General features: G+C 36.4%; 1 protein-coding gene across 1 annotated transcript in view; it reads right to left on the reverse strand.

Moving 5' to 3' along the window:
• Positions 1-204: 204 nt before the first annotated feature.
• FRK (fyn related Src family tyrosine kinase) overlaps positions 205-13960 on the reverse strand; it is a 46935-nt gene continuing 33179 nt past the window's right edge. Inside the window, exons 5-8 of the mRNA XM_042813139.1 lie at positions 10388-10546; positions 5669-5850; positions 3488-3653; positions 205-1681 (exon numbers count right to left, since the gene is read on the reverse strand). Coding sequence (XP_042669073.1) covers positions 1473-1681; positions 3488-3653; positions 5669-5850; positions 10388-10546 — 716 coding nt within the window. The 3' untranslated portion in view covers positions 205-1472. The remainder of the gene's footprint in view (positions 1682-3487; positions 3654-5668; positions 5851-10387; positions 10547-13960) is intronic.

Raw genomic sequence — 13960 nt, forward strand, 5'->3', positions numbered from 1 at the left:
ATAAGAAAAGATATTCTGGGCAGAAAGTACATAACAGATGTGTGTGGAAATTAAAAAAAAAAATAAATCTGTTCTGTCTTCCAAAAAGTAGAGGAGAGGAAAAGGAAATTAAAAATTGGAAGCAAGGAATTGAGATGAATGAATCTGAAGTATAAAGTGAAGAAAAGAGTTGATAAAGAAAAGAGATAATAAAAAACATACCACTTTAAAGTAATGAATCTTTTATTTATACCCTTTCTTGATATTAGAGGAAAAATGGTAACACACTTGTACTAAGTTCAAAGTACGTTAACACTGAGCATCTCTTAATTCCTGGATTATGTTGTAAAATAATTAACTGATTAATCATAAATAAATAATTGAAACTTGGTTCTCTAAACCTCACAATTGAGAACATAAAAATGTCATAGTGATATTAAATTTTAGCAAAACTGATATTGAAGTTAATTAGAAAATCTGAAAAAAAAAAAAACAACCAAACTTATGAAATCCATAGCTGTAAAGATTGCTTGCAGAAACATTTGGATCCTATTTCCCCTTGGAACAGAATAAAATAGATGATCAATTATTTAAATCTCCTATAGCAAACTTATATCTGGAGAAGATGGAAGCATGGATTGTGAGTTCTTCTGCAAAATATCTAGATCTGCCATGGGCCTGTTGGAGAGGAATGCTGACATAGGTGAAAGAACACTCTAAAAAGCTAAGGCAGTCATGATTTAAACATTTTTCTCCAACATTCCCAGACTTTAGAAATAAAAAACAAGTCCTTACACTGCAATAGATGATAGTCAGTCAAATACTAACATTTAAAACAAACCGCTTCAAGAATCTATTAATAATTGTGTTTATTGTTGTAAAAGAACATTATACAAACTAGTAAAAATCACTGTTCACATCCAAATATGAAAATAATTCCTTTCTCCTCACATGAACATCTCTTTTATTTTCTGATACAGCAAAAGCAGGAGTACTTCAAGTCTAAGCAAGGCAACTAATCTAGATTTCAACATCATCACAGTCATGGAATTTCTATATTGTTTTAGTATAAGAGAGCTTTCATAGCACAGATCCTGCTGTGCAGAGTAATCAAATTTCTCCACAAGGACAAGCTAGTAGGGATCAAAAATCTAAGAAATGGTAAATACGTAATTATTCTAATAAGGAAACTACAAATTGCTACAGTTTTATTGAATCAGACTTATTTCATTTATTCATTCTTGTAAGCTGTTATTTAAAAAATAAATAGAAGGTTGTTTATATTTTAGAAGCCCCCACCTTTCCTGCTTCCTGATGCTTAGTCTTGAAAACATTTGCCACCAGTAAAATCATGATGTGTCTTCAAGTGCCAGCACAGGTGTGAAAATGTACCGGTCCCCCTTATCTTCACATCCAACTCTCCATCTGGGGTTAACTTTGTTTCCCTTTGGACACATTCACTTAAATTTCCTCCTCTGTCCCTGCCTTGGGGTTCACTTAATGGTAGCATGCTTGTTCATATAGGAGTCATTGTCAAAGTAGTCCTCCAGCTGACAGTACAAAGTCTCAAAAGTGGGCCTCTCACTGGGCTCTGTACTCCAGCACTTCAGCATCAGTTCATAGAGCTCCTTCGGGCAGGTCTCGGGCTGAGGGAGCCTGTATCCCTTGTCCAGCATCTGGATTACCTGGTGTCCTGGCATGCCTGCCAACATTTCAAGGCAGAAAGAATTAATCAGATTAACTGTGTGTCCCTGTCTCCCACTGAGACAAGACAACAGATCTCACTCCCCACCTGCAGGACCACTAAAAACAGAGTTGGGAGCAAGCAGGTCCCGTGCAACAGTAAAAGGCCACAAAAACCCCTGAGGGTGCCAAAACTGCAGTTTAAAAGCACTTCCATCGCATTCCAGGCCCTTCATCTCTAATTACCAATACCCATCTGAGGCATTTCAAATGGATTTGTCTGGGTGAGAGGCTTCTGCTCTACTACCAGTTTTTGCCTGAATTATTTTGACACCTATTTAAATTTAAGCTAAAGATAAATCCCTCTGCTTTCAGCAACTCCTAAACCTCCCAAGAAAATCTGTCCTGCTTTTGAATTTTCCTCACATTTGGAAAGTTCTCAATAAGATCAGTCCTAATTTTCCTGTGATGCAGTTATCCTGTAGCATCCTGCTCTATCACTGTGGGTCATGGAGAAGAAGAAATTCTCTTATCTTTGCTATACCTTTTTTGTATCAAGGCTATTGTCCCATTCCCTTTTAATTTCCTACTCTTTAAACTAAATCCTCAGCTATGTAATCTTTACTTCTTTTTCTTAGATCTCTGAATTATATTTCCTTTGTACATTACCCGTTGCCACCATGGTTCAACATAACCTTATCTCTTAACTGATTACTAAGGACAAACTCCTGAAAGTAACATCAAGAAGGCAAATAACTATTTCTACTGTGAAGTTGAAGGCAAACTATGCCTTTGCCAAGGCATATTTTGTGTGCTTTGCTAAGCATATTTTCAGACAATCATGAGAATCATGGTGTTATATATCATTTATACTTGAGTAATTTGTTTAGATGTATATGTGCATCCACAATTTACATTAGAATGAGTTGAGGATTTGAGGCTTTGGGTTTGTGGGGTTTTTTTTTCCCGACATGCTTTCACAGGAGGTGAGGGTGGGAATCAAAAGGCAAAATCAACTTTTCCCTTTATTGTATATACCACTGTGGGACTCTATGAAATGTAGTTTACGGTGAATGTATCAGCCTATAGGCCAGATCAGGATAAAGCATAACTTTTTTTTTGCTTCAATCTTGCCTTTGTTTTCTCCTCACCAGCACAAAATATGTCACAGTCAGTCATTTTCACTAATATCTAGTGTTACTGGAGCCAGTATTCCACGAGGACACCTCAGAATGCTAGGTACATTGGCTGCTCCCACACCACTGAATCTACTTTTGTGTTTGGTGAAATTTTATTCCTAGTTCTTCTGATTTATTTCTTTATGAAAACTTTCCACTGCAATAGTCAAATAGGAGGGAAGGGAGTAAAATCACTCCAATTCATTTTTTGATGGCTTCTTCCTGAAGTACCTGTGCAGCATTTCACCCATGATAGTCTATGCTTTCACGTAATGTTCACAGAAGAAGAAGAAAAGCAAAGGTGCAAGTAGGTGGGTGCAAAAAGGCTTCCCCTTTTCCAAATTACAGCATTTTTGATGAGGTGCTGGATGAAAATAAGCAATTGTCTTCTGTGTCTGTGAAATGCTGGTTGACTCAATCAAGAGGAAGTTTGAATGGCTGCTAATTACACCCCTTGGAAAGTTTCCAGGAAGCCTGGGGTAGACAGATCTGCCAATGAATGGATCTTGTCTGAACAGCCACTTTTCTGTATTTACAGACAGGTTCAAACCCTTCAGCTCACTTGTAGTACAAGCATTTCACTTTTTTATGTCATCCTTAAAGCAAGATAGCAACAAGAAATCAGTCAGTCGGTAAAAAATACTTACCAGCATAGGGCATCTTCCCATACGTGATTATTTCAAAGAGAAGTATTCCAAATGACCACACATCTGACTTAACACTGAATTTGTTATAGCGGATTGCCTCAGGGGCTGTCCACTTCACTGGGAGTTTTGTTTCAGGCCTAGCTTCATATATGTTTTCATTTTCTACCTGTCATGGGTGAAACAAAGAAGCTAGATTTAGGAGCAAAGCACCTGACCAAGCTAAGCTTATGCTTAAACTTATCAAATGTTTGCCTTTCATGGAATTAAAGCATGCACTCACAGAAGTGTTTTGTTTAATTGGGCATTACAGTTTAGAAATGCTATTGTTCATCGGAGGTCTTCCTAAAGCATTTATCATTTCAAGCAGGAATACAGCACTGGAGTGGTTTGTGATTAATTATAACCCGCTACAGTGAGTTCTGGATCTGGCAAGCAAGATTTCAGAAGTCTGTCAGAAATGGCAGTGTATGGATCTTGCTGACACTAGAGACCAAATGTCTCTGTGTCTGTCATCAGTAAAGAGAGAAGGGAAGAGCAAGAGCTAATGAATTTTGGAACCTTTGTTCTTTGATTTATTTCAGTGTTGAAGGGCCATTATCTTTAATAATAATCACTTAAACAGGTTTCAGAACCAAAGAGCAATCTCTGAGTGATTCAAATTAGCGTTAGATTACAAGGGCCGCAATTAATTCATGCAAAATGAAGAGGAAATACAGATAGAGAAAGGAAAACTATTTGCTTGTGAATTTGAGTTAATTTTACTTGGTAGTAAAATCATTTGGATAAAGTTTTATACCATGGACACCTAGACTTTGTGAACATTTATCCTCTTCTTTATTTTTAAATGGAGTTTAATGTACATCAGCCACTTTCAAGTCTCTGTCAAGTTTTTCACATTCAGGCAAATGTACACACTAATTTTGGGGGTGGGTTTTGGTTTTTTAATATAGAGTCTTTTTCAGCTACAATAACCTAAAGTACTGAACAAATTGTTGTTTTGTCTTGTGTCTACATACTGATACACTTGGAATTTTGTCTTAAGTGACAGAATATTCCTAAGTCTGCCAAGGTGACTCTGTGAAGGAGTATTATAATGAAGTTCAATTCTAATAAGAAATGTCAACCACTATAAAATATTACCTGCAGTCTGCACTTTTCATTTAAAAATATATTTTTTGTTCGTGTTAAAAAATGTACAATTTGATTTCACGCACAACTAGAAAGGAAATTAAAAAAATTAAGCAAAAAGTACTTTCAAAGTTCCTTGATGCTATTGTCAATAAATTATTTTGCAGTTCAGAATGTAATAAATAAGAAATTAAATTTCTGCTGCTTGAATGGCCAAAAAAAAAAAAAAAGGAAAAAAAATCAAATTGGAAGCAGAGGGCTTTTTTTATCTGTTTTTGCTTCTCAGTGGAAGAGCATAAATCAATAAAAGCAATAATAAGACTTCAGAAAATACGGGTTACATATTGAAATCCATAAAATATGGCAAATCAAGTCTTCCCAACTCAAATCATTTTCAGAAGAAGAAAATCTCTTTTCTAACCCACAGATCTTTGCTGAGATGATCCTCCTCAGTTTTACTTGGTATTCCACAACCTCAGAGCATAAAGAGGAAAAAAAGAAAAAAAAAGGAAAAAAAAAAAAAAGAGCATAATGGAAAAGAACGTGAAAGTGCATCAGATTTAAATGTCTGAGACATTTTATGAGCTTCATAGTTAGTTGTGCAGAAGAATAAGATCCATTTATGATTGCTACCTGCACTCCCAAGCATCACGAAGGCAGTGGGAAACTAAAAACAGAGAAAATAGCTGTGAATATATTTTTATATGTCTTCTCTTACAGGCTTAGGAGTATAATTACTACAGTCTCTCTCCACGTGCCAGACACTAGTGTTGTGTATAAAGGCTGAGCAGCAAAAGGTATTGCCTGCCAAGTTCCTTCCTTGGAGGCTGGGAGATGCATAGCAGGAGTCCGTCTTCAGGTTGACAGGATGGCATAGGCTGGCTTCTAGCCTTTCGTGGAATAATGCAAGTGGAGGATACAAGGGAACACATTAGGAATCCTTTTCTCTCTGCATATGCAGAGAGAAAATAATTTAGAAGCTACTGTACATCCATTAGTTGACCCCTTCTAACTTTCCTCCAGAGGTGGAGTCAATTTACTCTCATGACCCACCTTAAAAACTCTTGCAAGTCCAAAATCTGCCACTTTGTATACACTGTGTTCACCAACGAGAACATTCCTGGCTGCCAAATCTCGATGGATATAGTTCTGAGATTCAAGATAAGCCATGCCAGAAGCCACTTGAGCAGCCATGTCTACTTGATGTGGCAGGGAGATATGGGAGCCTGCATCATCTGTTTTAAAAGAGATAGACAAAGATAATATTTGTGGTATTCATATATTAATAACGTAACAGTTTACAGGTTCAAATAGCCAATATAAATCAAGGCAACCATGTAGTGCAATAACCACATGACAGATATTAGTGAACGACACTATTTTAAGTCATTCAGCTAGCTTTATGATAGTGACAAGGACTGTCCCATTTTTCCTGAAACAGTACTAAATATCTAGTTGCTCTAGGCTTATAAGGAGCTGGTGACAAAGACTTATCTGCTGATAGCAGTGCAGATGTTTGTCTTTCTGAAAAGTGCCCTACCCATCCCAAAATGCAAGTATGAGTTAATGTCAATACACACTGGATGTAGCCAAAGCTGTCTGAAGAGTGAAAAGCACAAAAATAGCCCTTCTGAATGTTCTCCAATGACTTTTACTAGCAAATACACCATCTGCTGTCAAGTGTAACTCTCATTTTCACTTTCCAGTCCACTTAACTTCTTCATGCTGTTATCATTGTTTCTGCTCCTCAACACTAGGACTCTTTGGGCTGCTTTCAAGCTGCCTGGTAGAACTTTCTGAAGCAATGTGCATGCCATTCCATTACTGTAAAATCAGCAAATCTCAGAAATAGAGATTTGCAATCAAAGATTGGCTGTTCAAACAAAGTAGGAAAAGAACTTCGAGCAGAAAAACTTGTTTCCACAAATAATGAGTCCATAGAACACGAAAAATGGCAGCCATAAATAGTAAGACAGGTAACAAAAAGGTACCACTGGAGTATAATACTTTAAAATTCAACACCAGGGATTTTGTGGCATTTTGACAACAGATGAACTCATCATAAGAAATAATTTGTACTCCAAGGTAATCTAGCTAAGCGAAATCAGTGTTTTCCTAAGGCATCACTGACACCCAAACCCAAAGTCTGCAGGACCGAAACATCAGTGCCCACTTCTGCAGCAGTACTCAAAATAGCTTCAACTTTCTGTTTCAGAATTTGAACAGCAACAACAAGAAGCTAAGCGTTTGCTGCTACATATCGTCACAGTTCTCATTTTTCAATTGAGGATGATTACTTTTCCTTACTGCCTCAGTGTTAAAGAAATAAAACATTTATAGCTGATATTTTAGATTGATTCACAGTAAAAGCGTCTTTGTTTTGCATAGCTTCCTCCAGCAGGGCATTTTATCTGATCTAATCTTGCAGTTGCTCCTTATGAAGAGTGCGAAATACCACTGTTTACTAATCTATTTCATGATCTCCAGGTCTTGAATTTCCGGCTCACCTGAATGTTCTGAGATAAATAGGTAAAAGGAATGAATTTTGAACGATTTTATTTGCTCTCTGTGTGTATTGTCCTCCTTCCTTTTTGAGTCTCAGTTGATTGTCATTATAATCTACCACTGACATTATTTACTTTTACTGTTGACTCAGATATTCTTTTCCTCTCTCACACGTATGCTGCCTTAACCTTTAGAAGAGAGAGAGAAAAATCAGGCTTAACCATCAGGAAAATATATAATCAGGACACAGAATAATAAAGCACTCTGAAGTTTTGCAGTTCCAAGAACTGACAGACATCAATTATTTTTATCTCGCTGGACTAAGGTAAATCCACAAATGAATCTTAAGTTGTATTTAATCAGAAAATAACTAAAGATGTACCAGTACCTGCAAGGGTACATGGGTTTTAGAAACTAGCTTATACAAGTTGATTTCAAAACCTTCTTTCCATGTTCCCTTTCACGCTGTTCCTTCATCTGCTCAGACTGCAAACTACCTTCTGGTGAAAGCAGACTAAGACACAGACAGATTTGAGTACGGGTTCAGTCTTGCTCTGCTGATGCTCCAGGCTGTCCAATACAGAGAGAATAGTCATGGCAGAAAGAACAACTTCTCATGTTTAATGAGCTGCTTCAGTGCAGAACAGGAATAAGAGCTGTTAAATTCTCTTTGTGGGTGTTTTGTTGTGCTTTTTTTTCCCCTCTAGGACATACATGTGCACCATGTTAAAGGACACAGACAAGATCCAATTTTGTATGTGGAATTACTACTGCAAGACTTCTCCTTCTTTTGGGTCCTTTTTGGGAATCCAAACCAGGTGGGTGCCTGGAGTAGCCTTTAGCATATGTGCCAGTGGAGTGAAAGACATCACAGGTGCCCTGTTGCCCTCACTACAGAGTATTGCTACAGAAGTTTCCAGACTAGAGCCAGCTCCCGTCTGTGAGATTCAGAGCAGGTTGGAAAAGTGTGCAGCAGTGTTCATCTCAGTATAAGTGTGCTTTAGGGTTTTTTTAAAGTGTTTTAAAGAAGAAAAATCTATAACAACAAAAAGAAATCCGAAGTTAGTATAACTTCCACATCCAAAACCAAGCGCTACTTGTGAATTTATAAAACTTTCTCATGGCTTACTCCTTATCCTATAAAGAAAACATAGCAGTGCTATGTCCTTCCCTACTTATATTTTTGACACAGCTATCCCTCATATATGCAAATTTTAACAGAGAAAATATCAAAGACAGCTCAGGTTCTGCGCCACATTCTAAAAAATCACAGTATCTCATTTAGGAAAGACAGGTAAATTTTTACAGCATTTTGGCAATAAACATATAAATACACAATTATTTGCCCAGTTGAGAGCATTTCATTGGTAATAATTCATCAAATTTCAAGATGGGTATTTGCCAGAAAAAAAACACAGGTCTATCAGAATTAATAAACACATATATTTATGAAAATTACCTTGACATTCAATAATGACAAGTTTTCAGTTGCGTTTTTTCTCATATTGGTAGTGGCAGAGTGTGTGAGGAGTTCACATGCTTATCATTATTAAGTTGTAGTCATTAGTGTGGAATGTCATAGCCACCGTGCATGTAATAGCAAGGTATTTCAAAACTGGAAAAACATACCTAGCATCTGAAATTTAACCAAAAAAAATTATCTCCAGGCCTTCCCTCTCTTTGACTTTTTTTTACCCATGGAGTACATAGAAACAGCAGCCTTTTGGAAAATTTTCCTGATTTTTGAAGTGGCTGAGTCTCAAAATGCTTATCAGGAGCGATGCGTTGACCTTCAACGAATGTGGATCACTTCCAGACACAGAGCTTTACTCAAGCTTCAAATCTGCTTTCTTACTACTCTCACTGATGACAATTGGTTCTCTGACCAATACCTAATAAAGTATCTGAATTTCTGCTCATATCTCTTAGTTTTGTTTTATCTCCTAGTGCATAGGCCATCAGAAATGGAGAAAAAACACCAGGTTTGTATTGGCCATTTTGGCTGCCTGGAGACCAAATGATTTTCAATAGTCTCTGGTGCAAGACTGCAGGAATTAGTGTACAAATCAGGCTTTATACATTCACTGTCTACAGCAAGGCAGTTGCTATTCATATGCTGGCAACTAATTTTCACATAGGTTGCAGAGCTAATGTATCCTAAAGATACTGTGCTCCATGTAAGAGAAACCAATTTTCTGTGTTAGCTGTGATTTATCCTGGCTTTCTCAGAGTTATTTCACCCATGCAATAAATGTTCTCTTGTACAGCAATCACTTTCTGATGTGCCAGGCTCTTTTGGTCAGATAAGCAGCAATCTGCACATAAAGGCACCAAATATGATAGGAATGGAAATCTGTTCTTCACAGTCTCCAACTATTAGTATTCACTATTGTACCCAAACCTTCTGACCCAAGTTCCTTGCAGTCCCTCTCTGCTTAATTTCTAAAGAGGCTGTCCCTCTACTAGAGATTTCTTTAGCTGTAATTGTCTGTGGGCTGAGCCTTACTTAGGAAACTGCTCCACATAGAGGGTGGGGGAAGGAGTGTATTAACCCAAATAGTGTCTACAGTGGTTCCTAGATCTTTGCCCTATGGGCTAGAGAGACTAACAAATTTATCAAGATCTTGAAGATCTGTTTTCAAGAGATCATCACAGCCTTAGAGACATTTAACATTCAGTCATCTGATAAATTAAAATGAGGAACAGTACTGGAATCAGGCATTTCTCAGTAGCTGGGGTGAACTTAAAGAGCAATCAATATGTTAGCCTGTTCCAGGCTGTAGAACTTCATTTGTAATTATTATTTGCTTTCAGAAGAGTACATTTAAGTGCTCTAGATATAAGACTTGATAACATAATTAAGGAACAAACTCAAAAGGAAAGACTGTCTCTGCTCGATAATAGATTCCAAAGACGCTAAGTACAATTTGCGGAAATGCCTTCATTTTGTGTCAAGTATGATCTCTTTTGCCATGCCTATTTTTTTATCCTGTTTATGCATGTTCCCATCTACTTGTAGAACTGGTGAAAAAATGTGTCTCAGATGGTGTGAAGTTTGTGTCTCAAACTTTGAGTGTCATTCTCTTCTACTTCTCAAATACTTTGTCAAAAATTCATAAACCTCTTCCTCTTCTCTCATCCCCAAGTATAGCTAATAGTGCAGTTCTTCATATTAAATCAAATGTTGTACTTCTGTCTTTCATATAAGCGTATTTACCAAACTGAAAGCTGTGATACTCCTTGAAATGAGTTTATAGACATGCTTACTTTGAAGGTATTCTATAAGACTTCCATATTTCATCAGCTCCGTAACAATATAAATTGGGTCCTCCAAAGTGCAAACAGCATAAAGTTGTATAAGATTTGGATGCCTCAAGTTCTTCATTATTTGTGCTTCCCTCAGAAAGTCCTTTGTATCCATTGAACCTGAAACAACAAAACATAAGCTAAGGTTATAAGGACATTCCTACCAGCCTGGCAGTCTTAAGGGAATAACCGGAATTGTTTTCTGTCTCTCAAAGTACATTAGCATCTCAAGTCTTCATAGTTCCCAGAGAAAACAGACAGCACAGCTGAAATAAACTGTTAATGAGTGAAATATGCCAGTTGCACAGGGACAGAGAACATATGTGTTCTGGCCCCCAGGAATAGAAGGGCTAAGATTAACCTCCCCCAGGCTTCCCCCAGGTGGAAAAAGATGAGGGTAGAATGTTAAATGATACAATTTAAACAAATAATTATTTTACATCTAATAAACAAAATGCCCAGAAACTGGGGTAATAGTAATGAACATAGAATTTCTGATGGGAAAAAATAGTGCTGCAGTAAGAATCTGCTGCACTATTTTTATCAGCTACAGCAACTAAACAATGAAAGCGTTGAAAACACTTTAGTATATAAGAAACGGATCCATGCAATTTATATACATAAATGCAAATAGCTACTTATAATGTTTACCAATATAGAAATACATAAATGGATATGTATATTTTCCATGTGAATGTGTAAAACTAATTTTATACTCTCTTTATTGCCTAGTTATCTTAACTGATATCCCAAATGATCCCAAATTTTTAAGTATTACATAAAGTCATACTACCTCTAGTTCTATTCACATACACAGTGATTCAATTTAAAACAAAGAAACAATATAGAAATGGCACAGGGAATGAACGTTAAGTGGCAAAGCTAGGCTTAAATTTCTTATGTCCTGTGTGGAGGATTGATTATGAAAAGATATGTATAAATGAAGAAAAAGGGTTATGTTTATGGATTATCCGATAGTGATTAGACGCTCTCAGAGTTTTGAGGAAGATGGTAAATAACACCTTCTTCATCATACTTGTAAAAACAAATGTGAAATTATTCAGCAACTTAAATGTTTTATTCTTACTAAATCAAAATATACTCATTAAGAACAGACTACAGGGAAGGATTTGAAAACAAAAACAAAACATACAAACAAACAAAAAAAAAAAATCCAAGTTTAGTTTGTTCTATGTCTTGTTTTAAAACAGGTTTTGTTTTTTTTAGTGTAAGCAGACTGAGTCATTTAACAAACCAGGCATGCAAGAGAAAGAATCTTTATTTCATTTTCTTTAACATTAGCATTAGTAACTGACAAGGTTCATTTGGGAGCTTGGCTCTGCTTCAAACATGGATGTTTAAATGGAGTGAAATGCTGTGAGGAAGCTAAATGGCTCAGTAATAAAACTCCACCAGATAATCTGTTCTACAGAATGAACTGGTAAATCAGTCTGGGTCACTTCACCCAATACCTACCTTGAATTCTGCCACCAGAGCAGTTCTTCAACCTATTTCCCAAAACACAACAGTGATGTCTGGTTTCACATCCTTGCATCAATACAACAGAAATGACTGAAAAATACTGCTGACAGACGTTGTGAAGGAGAAAAAAAAAAAAAAAAAAAAAAATCCACTTGACACTGCAACCCGTGAGAGCAAAAAGTGTTGCAAGGGATAAGTGCTTCTCTTTCCTGGCGTTCTCATACTTTGCTAGGCAATCTCACAGGCTCCAATTTGACAATATTTTACAGGATGTCATTAGAAGGAAATGGTGAAAGGCAATGGATTTCCATGTCATCAATAAGTGGATGATAGCCAATAATACATCCCTTTAACTGGTACAGGCTATACACATTTCTTTTTTGTTACTATCAGAGGAAAATGGAAACTGGATGAAAAGTAGATTACTGATGGATGTTCTCTACAAAGTAGAGATGATGAGAGTCAGGTGGAAAAAAATAAATATCTGTAATGCTACTCTACCTCCCTTTTTTATTTAGGGCAGCACAATCTTTACGTTAATCTACCACAGATCCTACATCTCCAGTCAATATAAACAGACAAACAACCAAAAAAAAGAAAAAACAACCATGTAGAGTTCTTTTTATAGGGCTTGGTTTTACTTTGATATTTCTTTTAATGCTGTGATGCATGTGCTTCCTCTTTTCAAACTATATGAATTTGTCATGGAAACCAACCTAAAGCCAAAATAGAAGCTATGTGGTTGTTACAGCGTGTTTCTCATGCCATAGCCCTCTTCTTCCCTCAGCTTCCTTCAAGCCTGTACTAGCACAGGAAAACAATAACCAACAGTACTGACAATAACCACAAATCTGTCTCAAGTGAAAGACTGCTGAATAAACTGATAGCAGACACCTAATTCACCAGCTGAGAAATAATTGAGCTCGTACCTAAAAAGCAACCTGTACTTATGAGTCAATCATCTTACCCCATAATCAGGGAGCATAACGGTAGGCTGTGCAACATTCTTTCTCTTGAGTAGCAATGTATTGCAGGGTTATACCTCCATAGAGATCTTTATGTCCTGATATCAAGATGCCTTGATGATATAGTTCCTAAGTAAGTGACTAATAGTGTGTTCTAGGTTTTATTAAGTTTGATAGGATCATATCTTAGATTATGCACAGTTAATTCCTTAAAAAATACTGTTGATCAAGTCTAGGCCTAGGAGAAGATCTAGCTACATCTTATAGCTACTTTTCAAGGAGTTCTGAAAGCAAGGGGTCCATTCTGAACCTTGTGACTCAGAGTGATGGCCTCCTGTGTGTGTGTTTAACTTTACACTCTATACATTAAATAATCAAGTGTATCCAGTCGTCTTGAATCTTCTTAGGTTACTTATGCATCACTCTATTATATCCATATTATATATATAATGTACAAATATACAGTAAGTATATTCCTGCTTATTTTTCAAGAGAAGTATACAGTGTAGTTGTATCTATTTCTGACAAAAGTGTGAGTTACTCTGGTTGTTTAGGTGCACATATAAACCTGAACCATGACTTAGCATCAAAGCTAAAATTTGCTGTGTTTATCTTAAAAAGAATAAAGTAAGGCTAACTTGGAGTCTGTGAAACTGCTTGCTTTTCATGGATCATTATAAGAGATTCTTCACATCATAAAAAATGATAGTCTAATCTTTTTCTAATGTCAAATTTTACCTACAGGTTATCTCTCAGTTTAATCATACTAGAAACTTCTTCCTATGAATTCAAACCAAGCAATATGTTTTTCATATATGTCAACCTCCAATAAAGTGATCAAGAGGGAAGTATTCTGCTAGCTGAATAATAGTAAATCCTTTTTACCCTGTTCGTTAATATTCATAATAGTAACAGTAGTGATGATACACAAGTGACCAGATCAGTAAGTATTTCCTGCATATTCTACAGACTGTATTTAGCCTTCATTTTTCTTAGCTAATATCTTTAGCGTATGTCAATGAATAGTTTGAGTGCCAGCTCGAAAAAGAAAAAGAAAAAGAAAAAGAAAAAGAAAAAGAAAAAGAAA

This window comes from Centrocercus urophasianus, unplaced genomic scaffold (assembly GCF_019232065.1).
Source record: "Centrocercus urophasianus isolate 14NV4802_14NV808 unplaced genomic scaffold, USGS_Curo_1.0 seq_10, whole genome shotgun sequence".
NCBI lineage: Eukaryota > Metazoa > Chordata > Aves > Galliformes > Phasianidae > Centrocercus > Centrocercus urophasianus.